Raw genomic sequence first — 13,793 nt, forward strand, 5'->3', positions numbered from 1 at the left:
GAGGTATTTTGCAGTTACAAGTACACCATTTGCAGTTACAAATAAGCTTGGCTTAGGAAGTTCTTACAAAATGAAATACTGAAAGCTCTGAGGATACAGCACTGGAAAAGTCACTCTGAAAATTCCATCCTTCATTCCTCAAAGAATTGATAACAATTCTGCAAGAAAATTAGGAGGGTTTTCTGAGCCATACTGAAAACAAAAAGTTTAACCAGAATTCAGTAAAAAGGACAGAATCTTGAATTTATTTGTATTTGCTTTTAAATGGAAGCATTCAGAGCAACACAATGGATACTAAGCAAGGGGTAACCACAACTTCGGTTCTTCCAGGGGCTCTCAGAGCAGGGCGCACGTGTCCAGACTCAGTGGACCAAAGGAAATGCCACATCATGAGGAACTTCAAAGCACAGGTGAATCTCAGCTGCTGCAGACAGAATATTGGGATGATGGAGAATAAAAATACTCCTCTCAGCTTCAGCCAAAAAAAGAAAAAAAATATAGGTGATCTGGGTAAGGACAGACACACCCAGAGAGGTTCCTTTTCTAGTTTGTGTACATCAGCAGAATTATTCCATTTCTATATTTGAGGAAGGATTTCTTCCCAGTACATCAGCGTCCTGTGGATTTACCAGACCATGCCAGCTCCAGATTAATGATCCCTCCATACTCACCATATGCACATGTACTTTAATTTGTTGTAGGTCATGCAAAACTTCACCTCACTTGGGTTACAGTGAGCCCCACTACCCCACAGTTTATGGAATACCATATGTTTTTGGTCTGTGACCAAATTATATCCACATTTGCCATGGATATAGCAACCCCAGCCAGCAGCCACTCTCTCACTCCCCCACCAGCAGGATCAGGGAGAGAATCAGAAGAGTAAAAGCTGGAAAACTCATGGGTGGAGATAAAGACTGTTTAATAGGGAAAGCAAAAGCTGTGCCCAGAAGCAAAACAAAGCAAGGAATTAATTCTCTGCTTCCCATGGGCAGGCAGGTGTTCTGCCAGCTCCAGGAGAGCAGGGCCCCATCACAGTAATGGTTACTTGGGAAGACAAACACCATCACTGCAAATGACCTTCCTCCCCTCACTTTATATATGATGAGTTTATATGAGCATGATGTCATGTGGTGTGGAATATCCCTCTGGTCAGTTTGGATCACCTGTTCTGTCTCTTCCCAACCTTCCCCACACCCCCAATTTCCTCCCCAGTGTGGCCGTACAGAAAGCAGAAAAGGCCTTGGCTCTGTGTAGGCCCTGCTCAGCAATAACAAAAACATCTCTGTATTATCAACACAAATCCAAAACACTGCCCCACACCAGCCACTGGGAAGAAAATTAACTCCACCCCAGCCAGAACCAGTACAACATCCTATGTAGGTCCTGCTATGTCTGAATGGAGATAATGAAATTACAGAAAAAAAATAACCTCAATTGCTAGATGATATATTTCATCAGAGTGGGAAAAACTAGTGCACAGATTTTGCCATATCCAACCTCATAACTTTTTTTTTTTTTTTTTTTCTGAAGGACCTAAAACAGAGAAGGAAGGAATCTGCAGGTTTAAGGAGAGATGTAGAGATAGACCAATTCAGTATTACCTGATCCTAGAGAGACATCAGAAGCACATAAAGGAAAAATTCCTCAGTGATGTTTTTAAGCAACCCACTCAAATTTAAATGTTTTTCTTTCCTCCATTTGCAGCTCCTCAAGCAGCTGCCAAGTTTACAAATATTTCTTCTAACTTGAGAACAGCTGTGGCCTATAATCACACATTTTATTTGAAACTCTGGGTTGTGGCCTATGTTAATGAAAATAGAGCAAACTAAACAAAAAACAAAAAAAAGGGGAAAAGTCTCCAAAACACATGGTTAGATTCTCATTTGCCTGTCAAATTCAAGTAAATCGCTGGTCTCTTCCTTCAGCATACAGACCAGACAAAAGAAGACAGATCACTCTAAGGTCAATTCTATGCATTTTATTTATTTTATCTTCCAAACTGGTCTACATCTCACACAAAAGTGCCAATTTTCTAATCCTGGTATGAAATTAAAATTTCTAACCCTGTCACACAATGTCAATGGAGGTGTCATTGGGAGACCTGCAAAAAATCTGCCAAGCAGAACCCCATGAATCACACACTCAGCATGTTGGCAGCTGCACACACTGGGGCGTCTACAGCCAAAGCAGGAGACAAAATAGCAAGAATTGAAGAGAAACAGAACAACTGGGTAAGATGAAATGGAAACAGAAGTAAAATTGAACTGTGGAGTGGTGGCACTTCACCATTAACACCCCCCTCTCTCCTTTGTTAATTAACTTCACAGCAACACTGTGAAATGAGGAGGGGGTTAAAGCAGTACTGTAATATTGCTGTCACCTCCTGAGGGCAATCAGTCGGAGCTACAACAATACAGAACACAGACAAAAGGTCCCAGAGTCTGGGGCAGAGAAAGAAACTCACTCCAGATTTCCTGTGAACCAGGTCAATGCCTTAACCATAAATTTATTATTTCTCCTGGCTCTTTGGCTTGCATCTAACTTGGCAGCTTGATGTTCATGCAGAATAAATGAGAAGATGGTGGGCAGCTGTCCTACTGCTGATCCATGGTTACACACTGACTTGTTATCAGTGTTTGATGAGTCACATGGAGTAGGAGGACAGAAGAGATGTTAAGTGGGGTCTTCAGGTTCAAATGTCTTAGAACACTTCCAAGACACCTCATAGTCTGGAAGAATGCAATATCTTTCTTTTCAGGGTTTCTCCATTCAAAGGAACCAACCAGTGACATAATAAATGTTTTATTGAAATTATACTTTACATTTTAAGGTGGAGGTTTTTTGGGGTTTTTTGGGTTTTTTTTTTGGGGGGGTTTTTTTGTATTTTTTTTCTTAGAGAGGCAGGGCAAAGACCAGGGTTTCAAAGCCAGGAATGATTGCAGATCAACTGAGAGGCAGAGCTGCAGTGGATATATGTCACCTAGCTCCATTTTCAAAAGCTGCTGACCAGACATGACTGCCATTCTCCAGTTCCCAGATGCAGGATTCTATTAGCCTAATGATGCTAAAGCCCTATTAATATTTTGGCAAATTTGACACCAAAGCTGGCTTAATCTTATGCTTCAACATAAAATAAGACATTCATCTCAACTTGGACTTTGCTGCAGTAAAGAAGAAGAAAGAAATGAAGAAAATCTTCTCTTTTGGGTCTCTGTATTATATCCTGATTTAATAAGCAGAATGGTAATGTGGACATGATACACAGAGGTCAGTAGGAGTCATAGGTTCTGCAGGACTATAAGGAAATCCAGCCCAGTGCAAACAACTGTTTAAATGATAACTATTGGGGTTCTTTGAATTTCAAATGTATGAAAGATTTTATTTAATTCATTACATAGAAATCAATTGTCCCCAAGAGGTACTTTCCCAGGAGATATTAATTTTCAAAAGCTCTCTAAACCCTTGAATCTTATCTTGAATGTCATTGACCACCTCCCCCCCCCCCGCCATGAGACCAGAAGGGTCCTTTTGACCCTCCATTTTATGAGCACAGTTCTTCTGGAGATAGCAGATGCCCCATTTTTCAGAGATTCCAACAGATAGCTTTCTCTCAAGAAACCTGATACTCCAGATTTTCGTAAAAATAGGTAAAGCAACAGCTGGGTTGTAACTAATTTGACACATGGTCACCTATAAGGTGATTTGGTACTGCAGGAGAGAAGATGCATCAGAGCTCACTTATGTGGCACAGCTTTACAGTAATCAAGGTCAGTGTAGAGTCCAGAATAACACAGAATCATCCTAAGGACTTCAAAGTTGTCACTGGTGCTCGGAATCCTGCCCATCAGCTTCACATTATCTGCTTCCCCACCTTGACACTCCTTCCCTCCCTAAGTACTGATTGCTGAGAGACTGGGGTGGTCAGACATCCCTGACAACTCCTCAACTTCTGCTTCATCTCCAACCCAGGCTGATCAGTGGAGAATGTAACCAAAAAAAGCACTTCTGCAGCAGAGAGCACAGGGGAGTACAAGAGGGAGCTCTTTCATTTGAAATATTCCTGTTCAACAGCTGGAGTCGCTCTACCAATTGTCAAAATATCCAAATTAAGAAATAGTCAAGACTTTGCAGAGCCATTTAGGATTGAACATAATGAATAGGAGGTAAAATATAATTGGAAACAATCAGTACTATAATCCCACTGCATGAGGCTGCAAATATACTAGACTACAATGTGTTGGGTTTGCAGAAGTAGGACTAATAGATTATCTGCCTCTTAGAGCAGTAGGACTAATAGATCCCAAAAGTTCATTTTTTCTCATTTGCATGGTTGGGGCAAGAAGGTCTTCAATTAAAGACCCATATCTTAGAAACCTTAAAATATGAAAAACATAACTTTGCTCCATAAACTTCTTTGCCTTGAAGCACAAATTGATGCTCCTTGCCAGCACCTGACATTACTCAGGACCAGACAAACAGCTTGCCAAGTACCAGAGGGAAGTGTTCATTTAAACAGAAAAATGTTCCAGTCATGTATCATGGCATTGATGAATTAAAGTCCTTACATCTATAAAAAGTACACAGAAAAAGGTTCTGGTCTTGTTGATGATTGGTTGATACTTTTTCTTGCAAGAATAATCTATAAATTCCATTTGCTCTGCTTCTGGGAAGTTTCTGATGCTTCAGATCTCACACACCCCTCAACAATTTCAGTAGCTCCAAGAAGAGCTCATTAGGGCAGAGGAGAAATGTGTCAGAGTACTCCAAACTCTGGTGTTGAAGTGCTCTTAACCATATTCTGCTACTGATATTCCACATTCACCTCTTGGTCTACCTTCTGGTGCCTCCCTGAAATATGTACAAAGCTTTTCCTCAGGATTAACTCTATCGTCTACTCCATGATTCCTCTCCTGTTTGAGGAGTTCCTTCTTTTTAAATCTCTCCCTGATGCATAAATTAGCCAAATCACTGATCATTCTTCTCATGGCTCTTTGCAAGAGCAACATCTCTCCACACCTCTCTTTAAATGTCCCAGACTGAAGAGAACATCTGCCTAAAGTCTTATCACCACCTACTTATAACTTGCAGTGATGCACTGCTGTTCATTGCCAAACACACCTGAGGCTGCTCAGTCAAGTCATTGCCAAAGCTATAAATCTCTGATCCAGCCAGACAGAGGGGTTGGAACTAGATGATCTTTAAAGTCCCTTCCAGCCCAAACTATTCTATGATTTTATGCTATTTATTTATTTATTAAGTGGTGCTGCTCCCTAGGAATTTTTCACCTCAGAGGTTATGACAAAGGTCATGATCCTTCTTCCCATTTTACTTGGACACTGAGGTACGTAAAGGGGAAAAGCTCTGGTCAAGAACTTCTTTAGAGCCAGTGACAAGGACAGCAAAAAGAACAGTCTCCAGAGACCCAGACCTACTCCCAATTCCAAATGTATCAGATATCCTTGAAATAACAACCACTAAGGCTCCACACACTGCTTCAGCAGAAAAGCAAACTTCTGTCATGAGAAAAACCTCACATTTGCCTCATTTGGCACTTAGTACTATGTGTACATTTATTACTCAGCAGGGTCTGAGACCCAAAACACCATCTTCCTGTCAATGTCAGGGACAGAAGGCCTTGTGGGCTTTGGGAGACACAAAATCTTGAGGTAGTGCTTAAGAAAAAGGGTGAGAGACCCAGAACAGGAAATTAAAGGTGTCCAGAGTTGCACTTGAGCAAGTTAAGAACAGCATAAAATCCAGTGCTGCCCTGTCTCAGCTGCCCTTACCTGCCCCTTTAGGGAGACCATGACCAAGGTATCTGCACCTGCTGAGCCATCACAAAACCAAGAACAGCAACAGCTTTCATCAGTGAAAAGTGGAAAACCCATCTGCTTAACTAGAGAGATCAACCAGCAGGGAGAAAGGCAGGCAATGCTTAAGATTCCTTTGATGGGCCAGTGATAGCAACTTTGTGTAATGCTTCAGCTCTCTGTGATTTGTTAGGTGAGGAGCTGCACGTCAGAGGGTGTGCTCCAAACTGCTGGGAAAGCTGGTTTATTTCCCACCTAACAGGCAGACAATCCATACCTATCCACTACAATATCACTCTCAGGAGCATCCCACATTCCAACAAGATTTATCAGTTACAGAGTCAAGATAATGTGTTATTTTCCCACCCCCCCCCCCCCATTCGAATTTATTTTCAGAAGAAACAAATCTCTCTCGCATGCTTCCTTTCCTCACTGCCAGTGGATCTTGGCAGAGAAATCCTTTAAAGAAACAAGTGCTGGAGACTTTGCAAACTTCTGGCTGCCAGTAGATGTCATTGCATACCAGTACTGTACCTGCCAGCCAAGGGGCAGTGCTGAAAAGAAATACATGTTTTCTAAGTTTATGTAAGGGGAAAAAAAAAAAAAGGAACCAAGTTACTAACACTCTTACACTGTTGAGAATTAAGCTGTCACCATCACAATAAGTATGTGAGCTGACTTTGAGTTGTTTAATGCAATCTGCAGCTGTTATTCTGGGTCACAGAAACCCACAGAATTTATCTAAAACCCTCTAATTATGGTTGAGAAAAAGAACTCCATCAAACCATGGTTATTTAGCTCTGCAGAATGTGCTTTAACTACAGTTAAGGGGACACAAAAATACTCAGCATGCAGACCAAAATTGGCCACATATACAAGAGGATTCAGAACATACTGAGTAAGGCAGATAGGCAGATAGTAACATTTCTAGAACTTACTTTTTAATATGAGGATTCTGAGAATAAATCACATATATGAACAACTCATGACAGCCTGAATGAGGTATTATTATACAGATGTTTAAGTGCTGGACATAAAGGTTAAGTGCTTTTAACCAGCTCTCGGTAGCTAAGAATAGTTCCTGAGCCAAAGACTTGTTCCAGACCAAAAAAAAAAAAAACCATACCAAAAACAAACCCAAAACATTTATATATAAAAACCCTGCAGATTGTACTTTCACTTTGAATTACCAGGTCAGTTTTAGTCATAGTAGCTTTTATTCTGCAATAAAATAAGAAGACCTGAGCATACAACCCTGAGGTAGCAACATTTCCATAGTCACTTGTCCCCAGGGAACATCAGTGACAGGGCATTGGGGTTTTGTTTTGTCTTCAAATTTCAACTGTTATCTCTAAACTTGGAGATGTTTTCCCATTTTGTTACTGTCAAGATGTGCTCACTGAAGGAGCCAGCAGGGATGCTGATGCACCAAGGCTTCTGCTGCCTTCTTCTGCCTTAGCCTCTCTGGAGAAACCCTCCAGCTCACCAGTCTGGGGTAAACTGGGTGGCATTTGTGAGATAAGGGACTTGGTGACACTACCTGAACACCACGGCAGCCCAAGCAAGGTCTGTAACCTCACTGGAGCATCTTCCCTGCACTGGGCTCACCATTCCAGCAATGAAAGAACACACATATCTCTTGAAATGATAATTAGTTTTATTTGGAAGTTGCAGGAATAAGGACTATTTCTTGGTTCATGTAAGCTTAGGCCCCACATCACTGAAGAGCTGAGAGAACACATCCTGCTGTTAGATGTTCAAGTTGGTTGCTCCCCCTCTGTACTGAAGCTGTTGTTTTCAAGCTTTCACCTCTGGCCCTTGGGTTTAAAGCACTGCCAGCCTGAGCCTTACCTGCTAGCAAATCACACACACCATCCTCCTGGTCCCAAAATGCATCCCTCAGAAATACACAGATGAAGCTCTCTTTCTCCATCGAACCAGCCTCCAACACCAGACTCCAGAGATGCCTGTAGCACTTTTTGTGGCACTTTTTCTTGTGTCCCAAGTTGCTGGATGCTGGCCAGCCCTGATCTAAAGGCACAGTGCTTGTGCTAATTTGGTAAGTCCTGCTGACAGCACAGCACAGGGGTAAAAATGCATCAGGGCTTTCAGGTCAGGCCTTTTGTATATTCAGCTGCCTCGGGGCAGACAGAGCAGAGGGCTCTGTGTGGGGACACTGTATCTAACAGAGCAGATTTCCACAGCTTTTCCAGATGCCCTAAAAATGGCAATAACTCCAATTTGGAAGAGAAGGGAAGGGGAAGCCAAGCCTTTGTTTGAAGGATCTAGTAGACAAGATACACAGGCCTGGAGGGAAGGAGGCTCTTCAGCTTAATTCTAGGGGAACAAAGACTAGCTGCTTTGCTCAAGGTCATTAGAGCCAAGTTCCAAGGCTGGATGTCCCACAGTCTAGCCTGGAGCCTGAACTATCTGCCTGCTTTTCTTTTCTATGCTTGGCCTTGCAGTCACTGCATCTCTAATAAGCCAAGCCACTTCAGAGATTTTATTCTCCTTAGAAATACTATAATAATCCTTCTGCATTTTTATCAGAGTCATTACCATGAAAAAAAAAATTGCTAGGAGAATATTGACTTAATCTACTAAAGTTGTTTCTCATATTCATTGCTGCCTGTGTGATTATTAGCGTGAAGGGAAACAGATAAAGCACAAAAGGAAATCTTGGGTACTCTTGAAAACTTATTAGTGAGGGAAGTCCCAGTGCAAAACATAATGAAACCTTCATCCACCATCTCTGCAAAAGATGGGTGCTCATGGTTAGACTTTTTCCCTATGACTAATTTGTTTCCTGTGGAAAAATATCATGGTAGTGATCACTTGATCCGTTTGTTTCATGACACCTTTTTTCATGGTTCCTACTCTTCTTCAACACATGTGAATAGTGTTAGCCTAAACCCTGAACAAACTATGGAAATTTCTGTCCCTTTCTGGGCAGTGAAGGTGTTGGAAATATTCAAGGGTTGTACAAAAGTCTAAGAACAGCTACCAGCAGTCAAGACAAAGGTGCAGTGAGCTCCTGGCCCATCTGCCTCAGTTTTCCTCATGGCAGACCGCAAACCTTCTGCCCTTCTGTCACAAATCACAGTTTGCAGAGCTCCACTGACATCTTGAAGCAGAGAATGTCTTTGTACCCTCTAGAGGTTTACAGATGTCTCTCTCTAACTCATATGCACTGTTTCAAGCACACAAAATTGTAACCACCAGAAGAGTCTGCAAAGAGGTGTTTCAATACCTGCTGGATGAAAAGCAACTTCATTTTGTTAATTTTAAACTCACTTTCAGGTAGCTTGGTTTTCTTCCCCTTCAGTTTTGCAACAGAAGAAAGAGTAAAAAATAATTTCCCACTAATATCTCCATACTACTCAAAATTTGACAGATTTGCATCTTATTCCCCCTAAAGTCATCCCATTTCCTGTGTAAAGCACCTTCCTTCCTGCAGAGCCTTTTCACTGCTCTTGGCCTTTGGGGTGCTGGACAGTTGTCTCAGCACCAGTGCATAACGCTCAGTACTTTGCAAGACAAAGGCATAAGGTTTTGAAAGTCTCCCAGTTAAATTTTACATGGAGGGCTGGCTCATGATGTGGATGGCTGTGCCCCAGGAATGCAGACCTCATGCTCTACAGAGCCTCCCTTGTCAGACATGAGTTCTCTGACTTTGATCGAGTTACTGAAACCCCGTTTTGCCTGAATCATCCTCAAAAATGCTCTCCAGCTGCTCCTGCTGCCCTCACTCCTCTTCTGCCCCTGCTCCTCTTGAATCAATAGAGATTTGAAGATGAGTTACAACCCTTCCAGGATCAGGCCATCTGGTTTAGCAGACAGCCACTTGAATAACCTCCAGAATAAAGCTAAAGCATTCCCTTTCATGGTGATGATGTTACAGAATTGGATACTTACCCACGTATAATAACCAGTTCAACAACAGAAGCGCTTGCAAAAGTGAATGAACACACAGTAAATGGACACAGATTTATGAGCAGAAATATGACAGACTACATCTAATGTCAAAGGGATTAAGAACTCCAAGGGCTGAAAGAGGCCAGTCAACAATGGAAATTTAAGATCCAATACAGAGCAGCAATAGGTGAATCACACCTCTCCAGGAAATCCACTTGAGAGTGGTTTACAAAGGCACCTGTAGATGCATTATGGTGTTTTCTTTTTTTATATCTGTGCACAATAACTTGGCTTCATATGCATGTTTCTGTACATAAAAATCATCCTCAGTCATTCTGAGCTATTTAGGCCTGGCAGAACATGCCAGGCTGCTGCTTGAACCATCACATGAGTTTCCTGGGTTTAAAAGTCACACTAGTCCTCATGCCAACATGAATTAGGTTTTTAGCTGCTATTATCTTGGGGTTTACCACTAATGATGTGCTTGACATGTTATATATGCTAATACAAGCATCCTTTTGGCTTTAACTTAGTGATATAACCAGGGTGATGACCTGGAGAAGCAAGGCCAGTACCTCTCCTGTGCTTCTGGAGAAGCACAGGATTTTCCCTCTGACAAATGCCTCAGACCTCACATAAATGCCCTACAAACAGTACTTGGCAACAGTGTGGCCTGACAGGTGTTTGGAACTGGCACAGCTGGAGAGCAAGACTACAATAAGGGGGTGATTTTAATCTTGTCATCTCAGTCTTTTCAAAGGTGAGACCAGTTTTTTCCATCCACATTTAGGATGTGAGCCTCGTCCTTTTAAAGGATGCCACAGCACATGCACAGCAACAACCACACAGATGGCAGCTGTTAGTAAAGTCCAGCATCTCTGATCCAGCTTTCCAGCACTGGCTCATACCCATAAAAATCAAGGTAACAAAGCTGTCACAGTCAAAGTGGGAAAAAAGTATTCCTTTTCATGCAGCCATTGCAGCGCAGCAGGCAAATAAAGGAGACACATGAATCCTCTCCTTCCAAGTGTTCTCCTCACTGGGAAGGTTTTAATTTCATAGGTTTTTCTACTTTGATGGTAACTGGCATTGCAGCCCTGCTCCCCGTGGTTCTGGCTACTTCTTGGGCACTGGAACAGACTGTGCAGGGACTTGGTCAAAGTCCCAAGCCTGTCAGAGCTCAAGAAGCATCTGGATTGTGCTCTTAGTTATACAGTTTAGTTTAAGTAGTCCTGGAAGGAGCAGGGAATTGAATTAGATGATCTATATGGATTCCTTCCAACTTGAGATAGTCTATGACTTTATGCTTCTATAACCCAAGGCTCTCTTTTTAATCAAGCCTGCAACATATAGCTGATAAATCTTTGCATCAGCAACAGCACTGACACTGAGCCATTGGGTGCACATGGGGAACAAACACCCTGGGTTCCATAAACCCTCCCTCCACAGATAAGAACAAGCTGCCTCAGGTGGCAGAGGTACCAAATAAACACAACAAGCTGACCATAAACTCATCATCCTCCAAGCCTACACATTTGTTTGGGCACTCAATGCTGTTTGGCTAATCCAGCTGAAGAAGTTCTGCACGTGCTATGACATCTCTCTACTCTTCCATCTCCAGACCTGCAAACCTGTTTGTCTGTGCATGAAAATAATAGAGATGGAATGATATTTTCTGACATTTTTTCTGCAGAGTTCAAAACATAAGAAAACAACTTCAACTACAGCACAACTAATACCATAAAGATCATGTTTCCCACCACACTGTTGGCTCTCACCACCTGCCAAACACAAGCTGGTTTCCAAAGGCTGAATCCTGAGTCTCAAAGGCTAAATAGTGTATGTCAGTGGGATGACTGCAGGAAAATGAATGCAGAAATGTGTTCTTTACGGCCCCCATGTCTCTAGCCTGGCTCAATAATATTTCCTGCCATGAGCAACTGACATTTCGATTGTAATTTCACGTGATGAATTACCACTATATACAATCAATATATCATAACCATAGAAAGAGCAAATGAGAAGCTGCAATGGGCATAAATGCCATGTTCTCTCTAGTGCAGCATTCTTCCTTTACGATCACAATCCAATATTGTTTGAAATTCTCTGAGCAATTGAGTAGTTACAGATTCCCTGAAACACATCTCAACAGATTCTTAATCTCATTTTCAATATGAACCATGACTTCTTCCTTAAAATGTTCATCTCCTATCATGACAATCTTTTTCCATTTTTCCTTGCAACCTGAAATTTCATTTTGATAATAAGGAAAACACCCTCAACCAGGTGTGATATGGAGCTACAGACAGAAAGAGCTAATTCTCTTCTGAAGTACAGGCATCGAGTCTCATTTTTTGTGCAGAATGGAAAGTTTGTAGCCAGAATTGCCCCGAAATCACCATCTTTCTAAATGCAAATTAATCCAGTCCTGCTGCTTGTTTCCCAGTGTTGATCACCATTGAGAGAGTTTTCCAAGAGAGATAACAAAGAAATTTTCAGTGGTTATTCCATATCCTCAGTTTTGACTTCCGAGTCTTATTACTCTGTCCTGCCTAATATTTGAAGTAAAAAAGCATTCCAGCTTTTTTCATTCAGTTTATTAATGAGAAGATCCAATTGGAAGAAAGATTATGACAGATTTCTCATAAGCCAAATTTAATCCTGCTGAAAATTTCAATAAACTCAAAATTATGCTTTCCTTCTGTTTTTCATCCTTCCGGCCAATTTCTTTAGTGCATTATCCTCCACAAACTCACTGCTGCTTACACAAAGCAAAGATTATGATTTCAATTTGATCAGATTTGCTATGGCCAATGCACAAAGAAATTCAAAGAACATGAAGGAGAAAAAGCAATGAACACTCAAAAGCTTGTCTGCAGAAGGAGGAATAAAGGTTCTCCACAAAGATCCAACTGTGCCACATTGCCACATTTTTTGTATCCTATGCACACCGAAAGCAACCTCTGAACTGCAGCAGGCAACAGCAAGCAACTCATTTGTTGGACCAGTGAAGGATTAGATCTTACCTTTTCTCCTTTTTCTCCTATGCCATAGGCTTTGCCCTAGAAATAAAAAAAAAAGAGGGGAAGATGTACATTTGAAAACAAGGACATTGAACAACACTGCAAATACATATTTTATGTTTTCCTTGTTATGCATCAAAGATCTATCTCTCTTTATGTATAGACATCCAAGTCACTTCACAACTACTATAAGGAAAGCAATTTTCGTTGGGCATAATTCCTTGATAATAATTCAGTGACAAATTAAAATGAAAACTTATCCCAAATTCTCCTACTGCAGCCAGAAAAAACATCTTATTTTTTATTCATGGAAGAGCATGATGTTGCATTCCAAAAGCACAGTTGCCAACAACGCTTACTGGAATGAATTTTACATAGGGTTAAAGATTTTCTTGCCTAAAAACTCAGCCTGGCATTTGCATTAATTACAGCTGGGGAAGGCTGTGTCTTGGTCATCGAATGTAAAAAGTCAAGAGAGATTTGCATCTTCTTTGTGTTCATTTGCCTCATACTGTCCCCCAGCAGACCTGCAGCTGTGGTAATCAAGTGCATCCAAATGACATATTGAAGTAGAAGATCAATATTAAGTCAGTTATCAGTTTTGTACCCAGGGACAAAACTTCCATTTGCCCCTCTCCAAGTGAGTGCCAGCGAGTGCCAGGTTCCTCCTGGGATTCAGGTCCAGCAGAGGGAACAGCTTTGACCTGGGCACACAATGCTGTGAGCAGGTTTGCACCATAAAGGAGGAAACAACTACTTACATTTTCATCTCCTTTAGCAAAATCATTGGGTATTTCTTACTTACTGACTCTCCTTTTTCTCCTCGGAGTCCAGGAAGTCCTGGGATGCCTCTTTCTCCCTTGAAATGGAAAATGTGTTAATATCACACAGTTAATTAATTAATTTCTTTGACATAGAAGGAAAGTGATGCAACAAGGGTTTGACTGAAATTATGGACACTTTTGTTTCCACCAGTCTCTACAGCCAAGATTTCAGCTCCTGCCCTAAGGACTGGGTGTACCTAGTTGCATGTCTTGAACAT

At 41.5% G+C, this 13,793-nt stretch overlaps 1 protein-coding gene across 1 annotated transcript in view; it reads right to left on the reverse strand.

Moving 5' to 3' along the window:
• Positions 1–13,793, reverse strand: part of COL22A1 (collagen type XXII alpha 1 chain) — a 239,702-nt gene that overhangs the window by 125,375 nt on the left and 100,534 nt on the right. Inside the window, exons 11-12 of the mRNA XM_058833583.1 lie at positions 13,557–13,610; positions 12,755–12,790 (exon numbers count right to left, since the gene is read on the reverse strand). Coding sequence (XP_058689566.1) covers positions 12,755–12,790; positions 13,557–13,610 — 90 coding nt within the window. The remainder of the gene's footprint in view (positions 1–12,754; positions 12,791–13,556; positions 13,611–13,793) is intronic.

Source organism: Poecile atricapillus, chromosome 2, assembly GCF_030490865.1.
Source record: "Poecile atricapillus isolate bPoeAtr1 chromosome 2, bPoeAtr1.hap1, whole genome shotgun sequence".
NCBI classification, from domain to species: Eukaryota; Metazoa; Chordata; class Aves; order Passeriformes; family Paridae; genus Poecile; species Poecile atricapillus.